We start from the raw sequence: 21,975 nt of genomic DNA, 5'->3' as shown, positions 1-21,975 counted from the left end.
TTGGTGACATGCCCTTGTGATGACACTCTGGAGCTATTTGAGGCATTGTTCTGATAAGCCCTGTGTGTGTGTGTGTCTGTGGCCACGCTGGCATTCAGCAGCGTGGGAAAAAGAACAAATGGCTGATGAGGGCAGCGCACAGTCAAACACAATGCTGCAGGAGGAACCGTTGAAGAACAATGAAAACAGACATGGCTGCTGTCATACACTACTGTACTGTCTCTTGAGGAACTGGCCAGTTACTGTATGATGGCAGAGTTAAAGGTGGCAAATAGGCTCAAATCTACATCACATTCTTAATAAGCGATCAGTCAGTTTTCTTGTTATGTTACGACCAGAGACTTATTTAGAGATGGAAGAACTATTAAGATCCTTTAAATTAAATAAAAGTAGCAATGCAAGAATGTAAAACACTCAATTATTAACTGTCAAGAGTATTATATATTTGAATGTATATTGTATAATGTGTGTATATATATATATATATAGCATTTTAACAATGTAGCTGGTCGAGATAGGGTTAATGTTAACTCCCTTGTTTACTTGTGGGTAGTTTAGTCTATAAAATGGGGAGACTAACTAAAGTTACAGTAACTAAAGCTGACAGATAAATGTAGTGGAGTGAAAAGAACAATATTTCTCTCTCAAATGTAATGAAATAGAAGCACAAAGAGGAAATACTCAGGCACCTAAGTACATGTAATTGTACTGAATTCAGCTACATTCCTTCACTGGCTTGTATTCTCAGAATGCTGCTCAGGCAGAGGAAACCAATTCAGAAATGTCATTGCATATTAAATACTCTAATTGTTGTGTCCCACTATCATTAACACATACTTCAACACAAAGGTGTGTGAACCATGCAGTCTGTGGTACCCACACTTCCCTCACACACTCAGGTCAGAGTTATGAGATCTAGCGTGTCGCTCAGACAGCCCAGCACCTTCGTTCTTGCCAGTTTGACTCTGCAAAGAATGGCAGGTATGCAGGTCTGCAATCCTTCTCCCTGGCAGGAATGCAGCATTCACTTTGCTGTCTGCATAGCTTCACTGCGGCTTATATGATAAACCTAGAGTCTTTCAATAGAACCAGAACTAATCTGTGGTGGGAGCAGGGCCAATGGAGTGGACTTTCAGGCCCGATGGTTTAACCTCTTTTAGGCCTGTGCTGTCCAACTCCACGAGGTTTTGCTTTAATGATGGTTTATCTATCCATCATGTTGAGAAACAATGTGGACTTGTAGTAGAACACAGACAATCCACATAAAGCCAAGAGTGACAGTGAAAAAATTATGAATAGGTCGGGAGATTCTCCGGAATGTTTGCTCATTCATGCAGCAGTGATTCAACAAGTCTGAAATTGACTTGAGGTCATCAATCAAAATCAAGTCATTTTTGTTTAATGATGACCTCAAATTACCTCTTTCTCTCAGGAATTTCAAGATGTAACAAGAAATATGTGATGCAATATTTTGAGGCCAGCTACGCACAACACTTATTATAAATACAAAAAATGATTGATCTTTTCTGTCACGGCGCTTACCTTGACACAAAGCTGATCATAGTGCAGCATGCAACATTTACATATATTCAAACCAGCCTTGCTTCTGATTTTTTTTCCTGTGCCCACTTTTCTGTAATACCTGACAGCTTTATCTGTGCTCAGAAATCAAAGAGCGTGATTCAGGTTAAACATGCCACACCTAGTTTGCTGTTCATTCACTGATTCATTCATAAATCCAGACAAAGGTGTGCTGCCCTGTCGCTGTGATTGGGTGTGTAGCTTGCTTTCCCACACATACCAGGCAGAAAGGTAACTGGTGATAATGCAGTAAAGCCAATAAGATTAGCTCGGTTATAGTGACCATTGTTTATAGTCATTCATGTTAAGCACACATAGATAAACATAAAGGAACAAAGTGTGCCGGGTTGATAAGTCACTTTAATGTAACAGATTGTGGAGAACGTCCAGTTAACTCGGGTACATTATTTCTTCCACAATGCAAAATCAGTTTGGCACCGGGTGCCTTTTTCCTTTTCTCCCACAGTAACCACATCAGCTCCTTCTTATGTTTCCTCAAATGTAGTTTTGGTGAAACAGGGACTTAGTGGTCAGCTCTTTTCTACAAAGAGTTTACACATTCTCCCCATACTGCCATACTGCTTTCTCTCCCACTGTCCACAAGACATGCCAGTCAGTCAGTCATTGTGAAACCCACGCTGAAGTTAATCGCAGCCTTGTTTGGTCTTAATCCTGGAGGAGATTGTGCACCGCTCTCCCCAAGGACGCTACCCTTCCTTAACAGAGTTTCCCATGAGCCCTGCGCAGTGTGTGGCAGGTCATGTGTATGCATGGCAGGTGCTGCCGAGAGGTTAAGGTGACAGCTAAACTGTTGCCCTTTGCATGTTTATTGCTCATTCATTTGCTGACCTTTGATTTAGTACTACACAGCATCATTTGCCTTCACTTAGATAACTGTTATGAATTGGCATTAAATAAATAAAATTGTATTGAATTGAATTGAGCTTCCATATTGTTTTTGGTTTAAAGGAATTGTTCACTTCAAAAGTAAATTTTTGTCATTACCTGCTCACCATTAGCACAAAAACTCCACTGAAGTTTGAAGGACCACCAAACATAAATCAGAGTAGCCCTTTTAGTTCATCCCTCTCGCTAATGATGATGTGTGAACAAGGCTGTTTGTCTTTTTACTCCCAAAATGCATAAAATGTCCATTAGAAATTACATAAAAAGCTTCTGCAGCATGTTTGAAATGTATTTGAAACTACAGGGGTTATTTGCTTGGGGTTTGTCAATTCCACTAACGTTTCCATTTTGGAGTGACTTCCATTAAACAAGAATAAGAGTCTACAACCATGCTCGCAGCTCTGTGAGGCTGTGCTCGGGCACTGTGGTGCTTTGAGCTAAATACTAACAATGACAATGCTAACATGCTGATGTCTAGCAGGTATGTTCACCATCTTAGTGTAGCGTGTTAGCATGCTAACAGTGTGTAATTAGCACTAAACACAAAGTACAGCTGATGCTGATGGGAATGTCATTAGTTCTGCAGGTTTTAGTCATCAACCAAAGCATATGACAAATTAAAAGTTTGACCTGATGATGGAGCTAGATGAAAAGCTAAGGGATCACCAAAGTTATAACAATTAATCCTGAGGGGGGCATGAACGTCTGCATCAAATTTGATGGAAATCCATTAAATAGTTGTCGAGACATTTCACTCCAAATCACAAATGTCAACCTCATGGTGTCGCTAGAGGAAGAAGTCAGGGGATTATAAATGTAATTGGGATTCATACTTTTGGGGACCATGAATGTCTGTACAAAATTTGATGGTTGTTGTTGAGATATTTCAGCCTGGACCAAAGTGGTGGACCGACTGGCCGACATTGCCATCCATAGAGCCATGCTGCTAGCATGGCTAAAAAAAGACAATGAGACAATAACTTTTTCAGTTTTGTACTTCATGCAAGGATCAAAACGTGTGCAAAGCTGTGAGTTCTTGTGTCAGCGCCATCAGTAACATTATCAGATCTAAGAGGTTATGGGCTCTTCATCACGCTGCCAGTTCAACTCATTCAGTTCTGCACACCAACCTGGCGTCAGCAGCATAAAGCGCCTCTCTATTCCCTTCTTTCTCTGGAACTCAATCTGGCTTGCATCACTTCCGACTGGGAGATGACGATACAAAAGACCCCACACAGACAAACTTGTTCACACACAGACACACTCATGTGTGCTCACGTACACGTAGAGGCTCTGCCAAAAGCACCTTGGGGCCAAGAGTGGGACAGTGGGTGCAGCTGCAGCTGGGAGGAAGGTCGGGAGAAGACTGCATTAAACTGGATGAGGATGAGACGATGGCAGACGGCGTCATTTAGGGTTAGCAGTCTGAATACTTTCCTTTGTTCTGCTGCTCTGATCATGTGCACAACTTAGGGAACATCTCCCTTTGAGTCCAACAAACTGATTTCTTCTATATGTGTTGTTGATACGTGTTAAACATCCTCTGTGTCTGTCCATCCAACCATGCACAAACGCACTTGACAAAACATCAAACAGCTGAGAAGCAGTGTGCAGAGGATGTCAAAGAGAGCACAGAAGATAAAGCCTCACTGTAGTTTCTCTTTTTTCATTTTCTTTTCATTCTCCCGTCCTTCAGTAGCTTCCAAATGAGTTGACTTGACATTTGCCTCATGAACGGCCTGCTCAGTTTCAGAGATCCCTCTCACTCTCCGGATCTTAAGATGTCACCTTCCTGTGACTGTTGCTACATCTGGGTTTACTTGAATGTCTAAATACAAAAATATTTATTATAATACAGGCACAAGCTATTCTAACATAGCTTCAGGGGGCAGAAAGACACATTGCTTTAATGAACTACTAAATACAGATGGATTCATCTATAATAATTTGCAGTGGTGGAAGAAGTACTCGTGTATTTTACTTAAGTAAAAGTAGCAATACCACAGTGTAGAAATACTCTGTTACAATTAAAAGTCCTGCATTCATTTAATTTTACTTACAAAAGTATTGGTATCAAAATATATTTAAAGTACCAAAAGTAAAAGCACTCATTATGCAGAATGGTTCATTTCAGAATCATATATATTACATTATTGGATTCTAATTATCAATGCATTAATGTGTTCATCACTTTAATGTTGCAGCTGGTAAAGGTGGAGCTTGTTTAATTACTTTATATACTGCTGGGTAACTTGTGAATTTCCCCCCAGGGATTAATAAAGTCTTTTCTTGTCTTAAACTATAATAATACACCATACTTTATTTGCTGGTGATATTTCGTATTATTAACCTGAATCTGCAAAGCAAAGTAACTTAAGTTATCAAATAAATGTAGTGGAGTAAAAAGTACAATATCTCTGAATTGTAGTCGAAGTATAAAGTAGCAGAAAGTGGAAATACTCAAGTACCTCAAAATTGTTCTTAAGTACAGTACTTGAGTAAATGTACTTAATTACTTTCCGCCGCTGATCATTTAAATATCCAGCGGCCTGACTGATGTGTTATCTAATGCCATCACAGAACTAAAAAAGCATTAATCTGAGACTGAGGCTGTAAAAATGTAACAAGAGCATTGTCATGAAATGGGCTTTGACATCAACGATAATAATTAAAGATGATTTAATTAATGATGATTTAATTAATGATAATTAATGCATTCTTTAGAAGCCACCATATTTTGTCAGGTTCAAAAATGACATTTTCTTGTATTCCTTCATTTGTTTGTCTGATACACATTTACAATTTATACTTTCATAAGCGTATTGTGTATTACTGCTTAGTTACTGACCTAGTCTCTGACGTTCAGTTGGTATACTAGAGGTATACATAGCAAATTTGGTTGACACATACACCTAAGATATGAATTTTCAGTGCAAACTGTAAACATGCAAGTGTATCAGTCCATCACCACCGTGGAGTTCCATTTCCCTGGCCGTGTTGCAGAAAGCACAGAAATTAGTGTTAAGACACAATTAGACTCCTTGTTACAGTGAAGCAATCCTCAAAACCCCCACACAGCAGCCTCAGCATGAATGGTGTCTTGTTCACAAGTCTGTAGAGCAAAATCCCAAAAACGACAGAAAGAGACTGGAGAGAGATTTCAGTTTGTGGTTTGTCTGCTGTGGAGGATTCACTGCTGCCTACTCATTCCCTCCAGAACATCTCATACATTTTATTATTATTAAAAAAAAACATGAATTATGAACTCAGTGTTGACAGTGACCTAGCCCTTATCATGAACTTGATCTAATCCAGAATTCTGTTTTCTCACACCGTCACATGTCGTCGCCTCTGTTCCCATGAAGATAGAGGCATAAACACACACGGCCGTTAAGTGTTGCTGGATGAGGTGACAGAATAAGAAAGAACCTGTCGTTCAGCACATAGCAGAAAACCTGGGTTGCTAGGACACAGTGTTGCCATCCTCCTCCAGAAACTTCCAAGCACTCCGCCATTATCTCCCAGAATGCATTACGAGGGTCTCTTAGAGGTGCTCACATGCTTTTTCTATCTGCAAGACAGAATTCCACACATTCTGGTTGCCTTGCCTGATGTTGGGCAGACCGTAAGCAAATGCCTCCAGCCTGGATACCACCATACTGTCACACAAGTCACCATGGTGTTTGTGAGGAAGGAAAGGGTCAGTTCCTGCGTTCTGAGGCCACCAAGTTGAGGCTGTGACCGCGTGCATTGCTCCAAGCTATTGCTAATCATTTGCAAATTGTCACCTGATGCCTAATAGTGAAGTCAGTGTGTGTGGCTATTCAGTGTCCAGTCACATTGTGCTGTCAACAGCATGTGCATTCACCCAGGGAAAGTTAGCCAAGCACACAATCTCTCCACAGCAAGAGAGAAGTTGTGAGCTGGCCAGTAAGACCAGTCTGTTACTGGTAACTACTAAACAGCTCCACCTGAGCAGCTGGCGACCAAGTGCCTTGCTCAACAGGCCTTTTTCACTGAAGACATTTTGACTTGTCACAACAGGAAAAGCACAGCTCTAAATAATAAATAATGATGGCTGAATTCCATTTAGTTGCTTCAGTTTCAGGGCCCTGGTATTGTGCATGTTGGCTCACTGTCACGGCTTACTGGGACACTTGAATACAACAGAGCCATCGTTAATGTTACTAGTGACACCTGTGCTTTTGCTACAATGACAAGTCAAATGTCTGCTGTGAAAAAGGCCTATAGGTCATCAACATTTGCTTGAAGAATATAAAAATCTTCACTTTTTTACTTTCACAACCCTCTACCTCTTAGCAAGGGATTTAAATCACTGATCAAATCTGTACAACAGTTGCGAGTAACTTAATGAGACTGAAAATAAGAAAAATATTGTTCAGCTACACAAACCTAATGCCCCCCCCCATATCGTATTGCTAATCTTTACTTATTTTAATTTATTTTCAATTTTTGACAAGACAATCACTCTTTTGTGGAACTGCTCACAATTTAGACACATATGTAACGTGTGATGATGGGTTGCAAGTAGGCAATGGTTAATTAAAGTAAGCCGAAAAGTTTGGAAACAGCTGCTCTACACTACAGGTAAATCCACAAAAGGCATACATGCGCATACATTAAAAGGACAGAGGACACAAAACACATTTCCATGTCGCACAACTTTAATAGAATATTTTAACTAACTCTGTACAAATTGAAAAGAAATATTGCGCAAGTAACAAATTGTGAATAAGAACCAGTTAAGGCCATTGCTAGCACACGATCCAAAGTGGTAGATTTGAAGATGTCAACCGTGGCTCTGAGAGATCTGTCCAACAAGATCTACAATCGTTTTTAAAAAGAGAGAATGGGTGGGTATTATTTTCGCTGTAACTGCTATCGCGGACCAGTCACCAGGCAAAGGTGTCCAACCAAACAGCCAAAATCCAAGTGCAGTATATAAAATACATTGGCAACCTCTTTGTTTCCCACAGACAGACATTCTACTGAATCATTAGACAATAACAGAAATAGTTATATATTCTTAAACAACTTTAAATGCTGAATTAGATTACACTGTTAATAATTGACAAACAATTTACTAAAAGAGGACGCTGTGTTTTGTCTTTTATTTTAGCTTGTTGGCAACAGAATTTACATTTGAGCGAAACATCCTGCACACTGTCCCATCACTGACTTGACATTTGTTAAGAACTAGATATATATCATAAGTGATATCTTATAAAGAACCACAAAAGGTTTTGGGTCAGCCACTGTGTCTGCTTAAATGTGTTATCTTTTAGGGAAATATTCACCAGACTGGATGTGATGCTTGGGCTGGGGAAATCCAACAGGCTGAAATCAACCTATGTGGAGACCTTTCTACTTTTCAAATGTCTTCATCATAAATTGTTCTTATTATGCTTGTTAGCAAGAGTTCAAAGAGCATTTCAGGGGTGATGGGGCAAACAGGAAAGAGCAATATATGACAGTTTTGAGGTATAACCACATGCCTGTCACATGATCTTAATTTGTGTTAGTGTCCACTCAAGTTCTCAGTTTAAATGCTTGTTAAGCCCAATACATCTGGGCAGAAGTGAGCAATATTAATGCAGAACACAACTCTTCAATGTTTGAAATTAATTCTGATAATTAAAAAAACATGACTTGGAAGTATTCATGTTTTGTTGACCTGCTAAGCCCAAATAAGATCTGAGCAAATGAGAATGAGCCTATTTACTGCAGCTGGGCCTTAAGAGTTCCCAAAACGCACCACTTCATACAGCTGCATAACACCAGAATAAATAGTCCAATGACATGACAATGAACATTTAAAAAAGTAAATTAAATTCAAAATGATACATTTTATGTCTCTTAAAAAACACCATAACAAAAGAAAAACACTGCAGCAACCCCAGTGAAAGATTAAGTCAAACTTGTTCAGCAGTTTCCTGGTAAACTTACACTTTTCTTGTTGGCATTAAAAAACCCTGAGTAACTGATTTATTTCCATGAAAACTAAAGTTGGGTTCCATTCCTTTCCTATCTTTTTTCCCCCATATGATGATGTTCTGAGGTTCTTGGCAGTAGTAACCTACTCCACCTTACCAAAAAAGATGACTGTCCCTATGTGATGCCATGGTATTTTAATCAGAGTCAGGTCACTTCCTGCTTTGAGTTCGAATGAAGCCAAATAAAAAGGGGTGAGATGGGCGCAAGACAAACAAAAAAAAAAGTCATGCACATAGTAAAAACGCAGTTTGGTTTGCGTTCTATTGCGTTCGTATGAGAGTTCATAAAAGGGCGGAGCCTATAAGAGTAGGAGGACTTGCTGATTGGCTAAGAACGGATTTGACGGACAGCAGGTCCAGCTCCCCTGATCACCACGGTTACTGCTGTTTGCATTCGGCAGGCTGGGGCTGTTCTTTCTGTGGAGAGAAGACAGAGAGAAACCAGATTAGACAACAAGAGGACAGACAGCTAATGAAGCCTCCGGGCATTAACTAGCAACTAGAGGAGGTTAACATGAAAGCAGATGCTAGAGAAAGGAAGCAACATTTTTGAACCTGGTTTGTAACAGTAAAGGGAACAATGTTAGAAACCTGGGGTGGGACTACAGGAGGAAAAACAAATAGATGAAAAAAGAGCAAAGACAGGACAGGGAGAAAAGAAGCCGTATCTAGCCAAGATGTGAGTTGAGGGTCCTAAACCCCTCAGACTACTGGGAGAATCAAGGATGTAGTGAAAGAGAGAGGCAGCCAGAACAATAAACCAAAGCCAAAAGGACATGACAGTGTATAATATATGCAGGACGCCATCCTTATTTCTCCCTTACCTAGAAATGCATGGGGTGAGAATGATTGATTATGCCTGTAATGGAGGGGAATCCAGGGGAGGGAGAGACAACAATATGTACAAGTTTAATCGTCACATTCAGAATGACATAGTGAACACAGTGAAACATTGCTGAAGCAAAATTAATAACTGATGTACCATGAGAGAAAAATTTTACATAGTAAGCTACTGAAGAAACTCATTCAGACAGCAGCATTGTTGGTCATGCCTGATAAAACTGCTTACAGGCCATGTTATGCACTTACTCACTATCAGACCAGAATGGCTCATAATGGATCATAGTCAGCCCAACTAAACCACAAAATAAATGGCTCTTTCAGTAACTGTCATTACATAATTTGTAGCCAATGGTCTGAGAGAGTAAGCGCAGAAAAAGAAAACACCTTAAAAAGTCTGCCATATGCAGGATGCATTGCAAGTCTGGTGGTGGAAATTGGAGATACAATGAAAGAACTGAACATGTGAAGAAATACTCACAGTCTCATCATCATGGGCCTTGAGTGAAACGACTTAAGACTTAAAACGTATGTACAGGTGCTTCTGAGAACAAATCACTTAATGATGAGGTGAAGATATCCTAAAAGGTGACAGCTAGGGTTGGGCGATATGACAGTATATACCATGCAAAGGTAAAAATGTGTCCACCGGTAGAGATTTGGAAATACTATTTCCACTGAGGGAGCTATCCCTTAGTGTCTCTGCTATATATTCGGGGCAGGCTATGCAGCAAATCAGGGCTGCCTCGCAAGGTAAACCATGCTAGGTTAGTGCAGCCCACATAAATAGTATCATCATCATTAAGGAGAGGGTAAATAAATCAGAGATACAGAACCTCCCGTATTATTTTGATCCCGTGTTATATACTGTGTGTTGAACCCGATTTTGCAGTTGATTAGCAAGCAGCACTGGACAAGTAGTACATTACATGAAAACTGTAGATAATGTTTGTAATGGCATCTCCTGAGTGCGTCCATTATCAGAACAGGGCAAAATAAACTCCCCACAGCGCTCAAGGCTAAACCAACAACAAGCACGATAGGAGTGTTTATCTCTGCAGATATGGTTAATGGACTGGAATATGTTGGGTCTCTGTAAATAATGTAAAGAGTACGGTCTAGACCTGCTCTATAGGAAAAGTGCAATGAGATAACTTCTGTTATGAGTTGGCGCTATATAAATAAAACTGAACTGAATTATTGTATAGCGCCTTTCTAGTCTTCCGACCACTCAAAGCACTTCACAATGATATGTTGATATGTGACCACATTCAGTCATTAAGAACACCAAGTGTTTGAGCATCAATATGATGTTCCTTTATGTGAGCGTAATGCTTTGGTAATAAATACACCCCCGGCACACATTTGTAGCCTAAACAAGATTACTGAACAATATTTATAACAATAACTTAGTAAAATAGATGCAAAATATAACAAGGGAAAGGTGGATGGCTAGAAGGAGCACATATTGGCACAATGGCACTGGCATTCTGGCTCTAGCTAAATCTACTGACCACTGCAGATGCACTATCCACAACCTGGATGAGTAACTTTTAGTGTATTAGTCGAATATTAAATAAATAGTATAATGTCAGTATTATATTAATATATTAATTATATAATGTTAGTATATTCACTATACTTTCATATAACAGGGTACTATATAGCCTACCACTAGTATAAATTCCAGCTGGACAATACACCAGTTTAAGAAACACACAACCAACATTTATAATTTTTCTAGGTTTTGTTCCTTCATTAAATCCTTGTGCAAGAAAAATGGTCTACATCGGCAGTTAGACTAATTTGTTAATGTTAAGTACCGACCTGTCAATAACCATAACCATTCATGCATTACAGTGAGTTCAACATTTTGAGAGTTTACTGTAGCATGTCAACCTCTTTATAATGTCCCACCCCATCAAGGCTGTGATTGGTCGGTTCACGAAAAAGTGAAATTGACAAGCATATCAACTTTATGAAAAGTTGAACACGTTTCAACAAAAGCCACCCGAAACAGCTAAATAGCCAGCTAGCCAAACCCAAATCTTGCTTATCTTAACCCTATTGTCTTCTGTCTTCTGTCAGTTGGCCGATGATGCGTTTTTCCTGCTCTTGTTTAAGCGGACCACAGAGCGACAGGCCCACCGGGAGAGTCTGAATGATCTTTTCTTTAGAAAAATGAATGTATAGTTTCATTGTCACCAAAGGGCCAAGCAAGAGCACTTACAGACCGGACACAGGTACACACACGCACACAAGGAAGGCGAGTTTCCACAATGTGACTGTGTAAAAAGATTTATGTCCACATAACATGTGTAATACACTCTCATACAAACCCACACCAATTCTTGCTCCCTCCTGGTGTTTCACAAGATATACAATGATTTTTAAAAAACCAACAACAAAAAATGGGGGGGGAACATTTGCAAGTCATACTGGTGCTCCTAGTTATAAAATTTAGTAGCACTGTCTCCAAAAATGGTTGCAGTCTGGAGCCCTGTAAGGTAACTAACGTAAGCTAGGTTGTGGGTTAGCAAACTATCTCTACAGCTGCTGCTGCAAAGCTAACAGCCAGAGAGGACGAGACATTTCCCAGAGCCAGCAAACCAGTCACAGACAGCGATACTCACAACTCTCCTGCCACTATAGCTAACATCACAACAACAACAGCAGCATCATCTTGGCAAAGTAGAAAGTAAGCTGAATGTCTGTGGGCAAGTCATTTAACGTTACCTGACACACAAATCATGGCTGGAATAGCCACTTTCTTTATCTCCCCATTTACAGAGCCAGGACTGTGTACAAACACCAGTTTGTTTTTTGTTTTTCAGCACACTCACTGAACAGACAGCTAGCTACACAGTGAGAAAATATTTGCTGAATTTGACAAAAAGACATGTGTTTGATAAGCATTGCATATCCAACCTTTAAATAATTTTGCACATTCTTTCTTCTTTCAGTTATTTTTTGTACTTTTTAAAATAATTTTTAACAAGATGCATTATCTTGTATGCAAGAATAATAAAGTTGAATTGAACTTAATATTCAGCACAGAGATAGCACCTTTGATATATTAAAAGATGGATAAGAAGGTGGCCAATTCATTCTTCACATCCTTCGGCTGTGCCACGATGCATTTCTCTGGCTCTGCATGTCTTGAGTAAGAAAATTTTCCAAGTAGCTTTTAAGAAGTCTTCTTTTGCTGCTTTGTTGCAAAGCACTGCACTGTTCCAGGGGGCTTGGTTAAATGCTCAGCTCACTGAGCTACCTGAGTAGCACCACTATCACTGCACCAATAAAAGCACTCACATTGAAAAACATTAAAAAATAGTAACAACACATTATGAGCAGGTCAATAATCAAATAATAATAATAAAAAAATAATTTCATACTGACCTTGGGGTCAAAGTCACCCTCATCATCGTCATCATCACCCTCCTCATCCTGCTCCTGAGACACAAAGACAAGAGGATAATAAAACAGTCAAAGAACCCCTGCTTTAACACAATATATACCAGGAACACAATTATTATACAGTTTAGCAGTGATGTGTATGGTGGTGCATTGTAAACCCAAGTCCTGTGTGAACAGTGATGATCACTTGTCTGGTGTATCAGATCAAATTCACAGTGTTTGTCAAAGTGGCATTACTAACCTCTTCATCTCCCTCTTCCAGCTCCTCCTCTTCAAACTGCAAAAAAATATACAAAATCGAGAGTGAAAAACACCCACATGTGGTACAACAGTGATGACAAATACAGCTTTAACAGTGCATTCAGAAAGTAGTCAGACCCAGACCAGATTGGAGTCCACCTGCAGTAAATTCAATTGACTGGACATGATTTGGAAAGGCACACATCTGTCTATATAAAAGGTCTCACAGCTGACAATGCATATCAGAGCAAAAACAGTCATGAGGCCGAAGGAACTGCCTGCAGAGCTCAGACACAGGATTGTGTCAAGGCACAGACACATGAAAGCCCACTAGGAGTTTGCCAAAAAAAAGCATCTAAAAGACTGAGTGTGAGAAACAAGATTTTCGGGTCTGATGGAAACCAAAATTCAACTGTTTGGCCTCAATTCTAAGCGTCATATCTGGAGGAAACCAGGTACCGCTCATCACCTGCACAATACCATCCCAGCGATGAAGAATGTTGGTGTCAGCATCATGCTGTGGGGGACTGGTCAGGGTTGAGGGAAAGCTGAACGGAGCAAAGTACAGATATCCTTAATGAAAACCTGGTCCAGAGCACTCAGAACCTCAGACTGGGCCAAAGGTTCACCTTTCAACAGGACAATGACCCTAAGCACACAGCCAAGAGAGACCTGAAAATGGCTGTCCACTGACAGTCCCTATCCAATCTGACAGAGCTTGAGGACCTGTAGAGAAGAATAGCAGAAAATCCCCAAATCCAGGCATGCAAAGCTTGTTACGTCACACCTAAGAAGACTTGAGGCTGTAGTTGCTGCTAAAGGTGCTTCAACTAAGTAGAGTTAATGGTCTGAATTATGGGGTATTGAGTGTAGATTGATGAGGGGAAAACTGAATTCAAACGATTTTAGCATGAGGCTGCAAAACAACAAAATGTGAAAAAAGTGAAGGGGTCTGAATACTTTCTGAAATCCCCTGTATGTCCTTGAAACATTTTTTCAGACTGCAAACATCCCATCTTGTGTTCAAGTGTAACAGTGTGTGTTAGAGGAAAAACACTCACACTCTCGTCATCTTCCAGGGCCTCTCCAGTGAAATACAGCACTGCTCTGGGAACTATTCTCTCACGGAAGAAATGACCAATCTCAAAGTCTGTGGCTAGGGTGAACTCAGAGTCCTCGTCCTATAAAACAAGAACACAAAGAGACCATTTTAACACAGCTACAAATCAAATAGATTGATGGTAATGGAAGAAGCAATAAAATGGGTGGTGATTTTATGAAGAATAAGCTACATTTTACTCACCATTTCCCCATCTGGTGAAGCTGTAAGGGGAAGGACATATATAATGTAAATAATAAGCACCTCAACACACTGCTTTACAATGACTATAGAAGTAAATTCAGGTTACAATAAAAAGGGGGAAATGGGATTTTGAACAGCACACTCATTTTAAAATGACCAGTTAAGCCAACAGTCACAGCAGGTGTTAGATTTGTTTCATAATAGCGTTCACTGGAAACTTTGGGATTACCTTTAATTCAACCAACATGTAAAAGTCCAATTAAGGCAACAACTATGCTTATTATGAATGACTTCATAACACAAGGTCACATCATCCATAGAAAGTGACAGGCCGTTAGGAAACAGCTGTGGTCCACCACCATGGCAATAAACTGACTAAAGGTGACATTGTCCCATCCTTTCTCTTCTTTCAATACTACTGTATTTGGGGAAACTGCTTTGTTACACTTGCAAGGTTCTGTACACACTCTACAGTATGAGCATTTTGATAAAGATCTCTTATCAGTAAGGATCCCTTATCAGTGTTTTCTGGTAGACAACCTATGTAATAGCGACACCAAGCTAATATTGGTTTCTAATGACTTTGCGCAATGAACAAAATGTTATGTTTAGATATTGGAAAAAAATATTCTTGTAATACTTTCTCAAATAACCTGATAGAAGAGATACACGTGATGACAAAAAATGCACTTCCTCTGAGGGCGGATGTACGTTTTCTTGCCTTTGCCATGGTGAAAAAAATGACAAGAACCAATTTCTTCAACAATTCTGTGGTGTCCCATCAAAATCAACATTTGCTGTAGCATCTACTCTCTAATCTAATCACATAAAATCTCTATCACAATAGGACTCCCTTGAAAATGATATGCTAATCTCAAGGGGCTATCCTTTCAATAAATTCAAATAAAAAATTTGCCCAATAAAGAAATATAAAATAAATCTTGTTCACACATCCATGGACCACAGAGCAGTCAAGTCATATGTACTCTTTGGCCTGTTCACATAATCAACTAGTGATGTCTTATTCACTAATGGACATCCCAACCCCAGAACTGCACACCTGAACACACTTGACAAAGAGCTATTTATAGTCACCAGCTTTATGCAGAGGCTATGACTCAACCAGTAAGACAAACACTTGTTCAGCCAATGAGCAATCAGGTCAACTCCTCAAAGTCAGAATAAGTCCAGGCACGTCTGACAGATAAGTTGACTACACAGGATGCTACAGTCATTAAATCAAAGGTGTATGCTTCCTTACTTACCGATCCTTTGAGAGATATGTGACATAAAGGATCTATCACGGTATTATTCATCAACTGTTTACTCAACTGAACAAAAGTAATCAAACCAAAACAAAAGACTGCTGACTTGACTAACCTCCCTCACCTTTGTTGAGGGCAACTGCACCAGTAAGGTTACCCAATGTCCTAATGATTATCATTTAAAAAAAGACTCAAAATTATTCTAAAAGCTAACAAGCTAAAGGCCTTTTTTTTTTTATAAACCAAACCTTTCCATCCCGTTGTCACATGGTTCTACTGTACTGCGTCTGTGATTTGTCTTCTTTAATTATTTATTCTTTCTAAGTTGATGTAAAAGCTCAATGGTCCAGTGAGCAGCTTCATATATGAAGTCCAACATCAGTGAGCAAGACCTGCTGACTGTTCCACCTACACACAGCAGAGCGCTTGCACAATCTGACCCTACTTAAGAGTCTGATGCCACCTGCTGTTGAATTCAGCTAAATGCAGCGACCAATGGTAAAACCACATAACATGCAACATGTTGCCACACTGCCTGCAGATGAACACAGACATGTTGACTGTCAAGCAGATGTATTTGTGTGTGGCTCTCCCTCTCAATGCTTTCAGTGATTCAGGGTTTGCTCAGTTTGTGTACGTGTGTATACAGCTAACAGAGCAAAACTTTACATTTTAAACAGTTATTGCTATGTCAGATACATACATAGGTTGTTGAAAAGAAGTAGGAGTAATTGCTTTAAATGTTACATTTAGACTACTAGAGAACACTACATTTTGTGTGTGTTTATTTCTGTGTGTGTTCTCACCTTTGACAGGGTTAAAGAAGTTGAAGAAAGAGTCGTTGGGGACCTGTTTGGTAACAGTGCGGACAGTGCCACGGCCTTTATGCTTCTGCTTCTTCTTAATAGTTTTCACTGTCACATCCTTCCCCTTGTGCCAGTCTATCTGACAGCTAGAGAGAGGAAGTGTGCAAAAAAGTGAGAGGCGGCAGAAAGCAAGGATGCAAAAAAGGTAGAAAGAAGTGTCAAGAGGAGGCTGATATGTGGAATGTAAAGTCAAGAGAGATTAATATAGAAAGAGGGAAAATAAATGTTTTACAAACTGAACAATCTCTATTTTTTCCTTAAACCTCAACATCATATGTGTCAATGATGCAGTTTATCAAGCATGTTTGTGTGCTCTGGCTCTCACCCTTCACAGTCAATGATCTCTGGCCCCTCGAATGAGAAAGGTTCTGAGGCATCAGGCTCTGACTTCATCTTGTAGACTTTAGTCAGGACTGCATTGTTGAAGTAACCATTGGGCTCAAAGTGGAACTCTAATGTGAAACTCTGTGGGAGAAAGACCAAGATAGATAGATCATTTCACTCATCATTTAACTTCATCTAGTTTATTAATTTGTAATGATATCAATGCATTATTACAACATGATGATACTAACCATTGGCTGTCCTGGCTCAGAAAACTTGACTTGAATATCTTTCAGATGCTTTAAGATGGGCTCATCGTGTTCCTGGTGGTAGAAAAACAGTCAGATCAGAGACACATAATGCTGCAGAAATTGGGTGAAATGAGTATAAGGCATGAGTGAAGGATCAACTGTTTAAATGTACCTGTAGCATGTCACTTAGCATGTCCACACTCTTGAATATGGTGAGCCAGAACTCAGGGATGCCTTTTGGGTCTTCCTCTGGCATGGCTTCCTCTTTCTTTGCATCCTCAATAGCAGCTTTTTCCTTTACCTCCTCCTACAGGCGATGGGGCAGAGCACTCATCAAAATTCATTATTCACAAAAATCTAAACAATATACTTTGTTATGCTTTCAAAAAGTCTCAGTGAGATCAAGATATTTTACAAACATAGATCTTGTGTGAACAAACAAATCACAAAACACAGGATCAAAGCAAGACTAATCGGTTACACAAAACAGTCATAATTTTATTAGTCCTAGTGATTCTCATTAAAACCACATTTCCCACAACCCTATTGTTTCCTATTGGATCCCATTCACCTATTTGTCCAAATGCATCTGTTTTCCCTGTTTGCTTTACTGAAAAGGAGATAGATGTTGGAAAAAAAAAAATCCCTGTAGATCTTGCACTCATTCCTTCATCCACAATGGAGAGAAAAATGTGCTTAAAGTTTGAGCTGAAAACACCCGTGGCAATAGTCTCAGTCTGTTGTAATTAAAGTAATGCAAATTCACTCTGTAATGACATATTGATAGTTTGATAACATATGATATGGGACGATACATGATTTTTTTATCCACTACTCCAGACTTCATTCTAGGGGAGACAATTTCCACAGACTCCTGGTATCATTTGAGATTGAGGCGGCCTGTGTGGCTGTAAGAAAAATCTCTTTTCCTTTGTTGTGGTAAACCAGAAGAAGTAGGATTTGGCAAAGTGATCAGGCTCTAAAGACAAACAAATCAAAGCTGTACTTACAGCAAGCTCCTCCTCTTCCTCTCTGTCACTGTGCCACTCACACTCTTGGTCTGTGGGTTCCACTGTTCCTGTGACAATATCTCGTCTCTGTGACACACAACAACAAAGTTAATAATTTTAGAAAGGGGTTTGGAAATATTAGTGTGAAATATCTGTATATGAACAAGCATTCATTCGATAATGCTGAATTATTTTCAGCGCGTACAATGAAATCAACACCATTTGAGACACTGACATGCACACTGACTTATATATATATATATATACACACACACACATACAACATACACACAGCACAGACAGGTGCAGCAGGATTACAGCTGCCAGTCTTCGGTGCAACTAGGAATGGCCGACTTCTTGTCACTAGCTCTGGAAATAGCCTTGACTGACAAAAGAACAGTTGACTACTCGTTGTGGCAGTTTTCAATTTAGCACCAAGGATGTGTCCTCACTGACCTCAGATCGGACGAGAGAGAGACTTCACCACCAGCCATTAGTGCAGGGAACAACACAAGTCATTCTCAAATATTTGGTCTCTTAACAAATAAGAGACCTTATTTGGTGTCTTTTTTTCTAGTCTTTGCTCTGTTTGCATTAACCTAAAATGAGCAAAGAAAATTCTATGTGTGGTGTTAAAGTCAAGTAAAGAAAATGTTCTGTTATAAAAACATTATTTATGGTACCTTTTCAAACAGTGGCTGATAAAGGGCTGCATACTTCCTCTCTAGCTCATGGACCTCCTCATAGAATTTAGCCTCTATGTTGGCACACTGCACCTGTAGCCTTTTCAAGGCATGCACTCGCCTCTTCACTGCTTTGGGAAGCATGCTATAAGAGAAGAGAAATATGAAATTGATGTGAATTTAAATCATTTACAGCAAAAGTAAAATTATGATCCGTGTTTTAGAAGTAAGACTGTTATCCTGAACCAATTCTTACACAATCTTTATCCTTTAAACTGGTATGTCCTCAAACTAGAGGGTTGGGAAGATGATTTTGTTTGTGTTTGGGTATGGTAATGTGGCAGGCGTCTACAGTGATACTGTATCATTTCACAGCAATAATTCAATTGTCTCATTTATCAACTTTTTATGTTGATCAGAGCAAGTAATAATAATAATAGTCAATAATCTATCAAACAGGTTTTGTTTTACATATGTAAAAAGTTTTGTCCGATATTAAGCATAACAGCAGAATACTTCACTCTGTTGAACCTCAATTGAACAATTTTATATGTGATTTTGGGGCCTAAATAATATCAAAGTGTCCAAGGAACATACAAATATGAATGTTGTATGCTAATAATTGCTGTTTAATAGGTATTTAATTAAAAACAGTTACACTGCCATATAGGATGAGAAGCAAAAGCAGTTAGCATTTTGCCGAGAGCCATCTGAAGTTGTCCGGCAACTGATGTGAACAATGGCATGTTGTAACCATGACAATCTTTCCATTTTTACCTTCTACCTCACATAACACACACACAGTATAACCCATCTGCACTGACCTTTCCAAGAAGTGGAAACTGACAGGTCTGTCCATCTGCCCACCTGGATTTTGCATTCCTTGATCCCCTTTACCTGCCAAAACGGCAAAGAACAGTAATGCAAGTGTACCTGTCACATTATCATTGTACAAATTGTTTACTAAGAATGAGGGTTGTGCCATCCTTTTCATTCATAATGTTTAAATTATGACTGTGGCTCATCATATACTTAATACAACAACTTTTTTTTTTTTTTTTTTTTTACATGTATGAATATATAAAAGCTAATGTTAGACTGTGAGTCAAAACAGTTTAAACTAATTTTCTCACACTGAATATCTAATTTAGTATGGTTAACTTAAAGCACGTTTGTCTTTACCTTTAGTGGCGTCCATTACCGAGTGGCAGCTCCTTCCTCTGATAGAAACAGATCAATTATATTAAATATATACTCATCATGAGTCAGAGATTGAGTAACTACTAACAGAGCCGGTAATACAGTGAATGGGGGAAAAACAGTGTCGATCGAATTTCACCAGCCAGCGCGGGTTTGCGCCTTCATTTAATAAATATTCTACATGTTCATTATTACATTGCCACAAAGTCATTAGTGTTACAGTCTCAAATGTAAAACCGATGATTTCACGAGAGGTGCAAACTTAAACAAGCGTCAGCTAGGAAAACAGAGCGACAGACAGACCAGCTGAGCTAACTTTGACTGATCAACAGCAACACTGGTGTTGAGCAAGCGCAGGCCGATGACGCATTGACAACCTAATGGCAGCTGGGCTAGGCTATGACAACTAAAGTTAGCATGTCACCATTTACACTAAGTAAAATGACCATCGCTGCCTCTGACATTCACAGAGAGCCACTGATAAAACAATATCAAATGAATCTTCACGCGTACATCGGTTTATCACCAAGCACATACTAATAACCACCAAGTATGGGCGGTGCCAAAGCTCTGACAGCAGCTAACGTTAACCAGGCTAGCTAGCTAGCTGGCTAGCAAGAAACTACGAGCCAACGTGCTATGAACAATGCTTTAGCTAACAGCAAGTACGAAGGTTAACACTTTACATTAAGCTTTTCTACCTCATTCGTAGAAGACAATTATGTAAAGTATGCTAATGAGTGGCGGAGCCAACAATGTTATTACTTTTCATTATGTTGATAAAACTAGCCGTTAATGTTACAGCATACTGCTAGTCGCATTGACAAGCTAATATCGCCTAGTTACCGTTAGCTCGCGGGTTAATAAAAGCACCAAGAGTGAGAGCAAAGTGTCTTGAAGACAATTCGCCAGCGGACTGTCAAATTAGTGAGATAACTCGTAACGTTAATGATTAATAAACTAACATGTAAGCAAATGCTCGTAATAATGAAATGTTTGAGTTTGCTAGCTGTTTTAGCAGCCTTACCTCTAGCTGAGCGGAATTCTAGCTGGTCGCGTTGCTCACGCGTATTCGCTTCAACAACCCACGCGCGAGCGACACACGCGCTCCAGTATCCTGGATTCTCATTGGCCAGCTGGTGAATGAGGGCGTGGTGCTGCCTTCAAGTTGTGTTGCGAAAATGTCAATCCTGAGGATACCCACAGTATTACTCAATCATCTCTGCTCTCTCACATCAACAGACAAATTAAGGATAAACAATCAGTATTTGCACAAATAAAATCTAATTAACTACCCCCTGTGGCCCCAGTACTATCAGCATTATTAATCTCTCCTCTAGTCTGGGTGCCTTATCTAGTAATGTTCAAAAAGAGGCCTGCAACCTAGGTGTTTTTTATTATTATTCAGAAGTGTCCTTTGATGCTCAGGTGACTAAAGTGTTGAAGTCCTGCTTTGCAAAACTGAGACAGCTAACCAAGATCAGGTCATTCCTTTCCTCTACCGACTTAGAAAAGGTCATCCATGCTTTTATCGCCTCCAGACTTGACTAATGCAATGCACTTAATTCTGGTATCAGCAGGCAAAACATCCAAAGATTACAGCTGATACAAAACGCTGCTGCCAAGCTTTTAACACGTACTAAGGGAGGCAACCACACTACACCGATCCTTGCTGCTCTTCACTGGTTACCTGTGAGTTTTAGAATTGATTTTAAGATTTTACTGCTTGTTTTTAAAGCCTTGAAAGGTGGCTTAAAGGCCTTTTGCTGTACAGGCCCCTCAGCTGTGGAACTCCCTGTCTGGAGATCTCAGGCAGGCAAACACTGTGTCCTCCTTTAAATCTCTTTAAGACTCACTTTTATTATATGGCTTTTTCTTAATCTGTTGGGATTTGTTGCAATTATTTAAATTATTTTATCATGTTTATATCTTTAGTTCTGGATCTTATTTGCTTTAATTATATGTTTTTATTGTAAAGCACTTTGTAACTTTGTTTTGAAAGGTGCTATATAAATAAAGTTATTATTATTATTATTAATTCTAATCTCAAAGCCTTTGCGGCAGTCCTACAAAGC

General features: G+C 39.4%; 1 protein-coding gene across 3 annotated transcripts; it reads right to left on the bottom strand.

Moving 5' to 3' along the window:
• Nucleotides 1-7,154: 7,154 nt before the first annotated feature.
• On the bottom strand, nt 7,155-21,044 carry nap1l4a (nucleosome assembly protein 1-like 4a). 3 transcript variants are annotated; one of them, XM_044191859.1, is made up of 14 exons: nt 20,928-21,044; nt 19,883-19,920; nt 19,525-19,597; nt 18,701-18,845; nt 18,018-18,104; nt 17,180-17,314; nt 17,008-17,079; nt 16,758-16,897; nt 16,373-16,518; nt 14,302-14,321; nt 14,060-14,179; nt 13,000-13,035; nt 12,741-12,794; nt 7,155-8,918 (listed from the first exon to the last, which is right to left on the bottom strand). In XM_044191859.1, the coding sequence occupies exons 2-14, from the start codon at nt 19,896-19,898 to the stop codon at nt 8,880-8,882; spliced, it is 1,083 nt and encodes a 360-aa protein (XP_044047794.1). In that variant the 5' UTR covers nt 19,899-19,920; nt 20,928-21,044; the 3' UTR covers nt 7,155-8,879. The 3 variants fall into 3 exon arrangements, with proteins under 3 accessions (XP_044047794.1, XP_044047795.1, XP_044047796.1); XM_044191860.1 differs by lacking the exon at nt 20,928-21,044 and adding an exon at nt 20,747-20,770; XM_044191861.1 differs by lacking the exon at nt 7,155-8,918 and adding an exon at nt 9,326-9,360.
• Between the last annotated feature and the right edge of the window lie 931 nt (nt 21,045-21,975).

Source organism: Siniperca chuatsi, linkage group LG4 (assembly GCF_020085105.1).
Source record: "Siniperca chuatsi isolate FFG_IHB_CAS linkage group LG4, ASM2008510v1, whole genome shotgun sequence".
NCBI classification, from domain to species: Eukaryota; Metazoa; Chordata; class Actinopteri; order Centrarchiformes; family Sinipercidae; genus Siniperca; species Siniperca chuatsi.
This window is presented reverse-complemented; position numbering and strand designations above follow the sequence as displayed.

What these genes read in the sequence shown, in the direction of transcription:
- nap1l4a (XM_044191859.1), bottom strand. An exon ending in GAGATCATTGACTGTGAAGG is followed by an intron (nt 16,519 to 16,757) that starts GTGAGAGCCAGA and finishes TCCTCTCTCTAG; the next exon opens with CTGTCAGATAGACTGGCACA. An exon ending in CTTCACCAGATGGGGAAATG is followed by an intron (nt 14,180 to 14,301) that starts GTGAGTAAAATG and finishes CTTGTTTTATAG; the next exon opens with GACGAGGACTCTGAGTTCAC.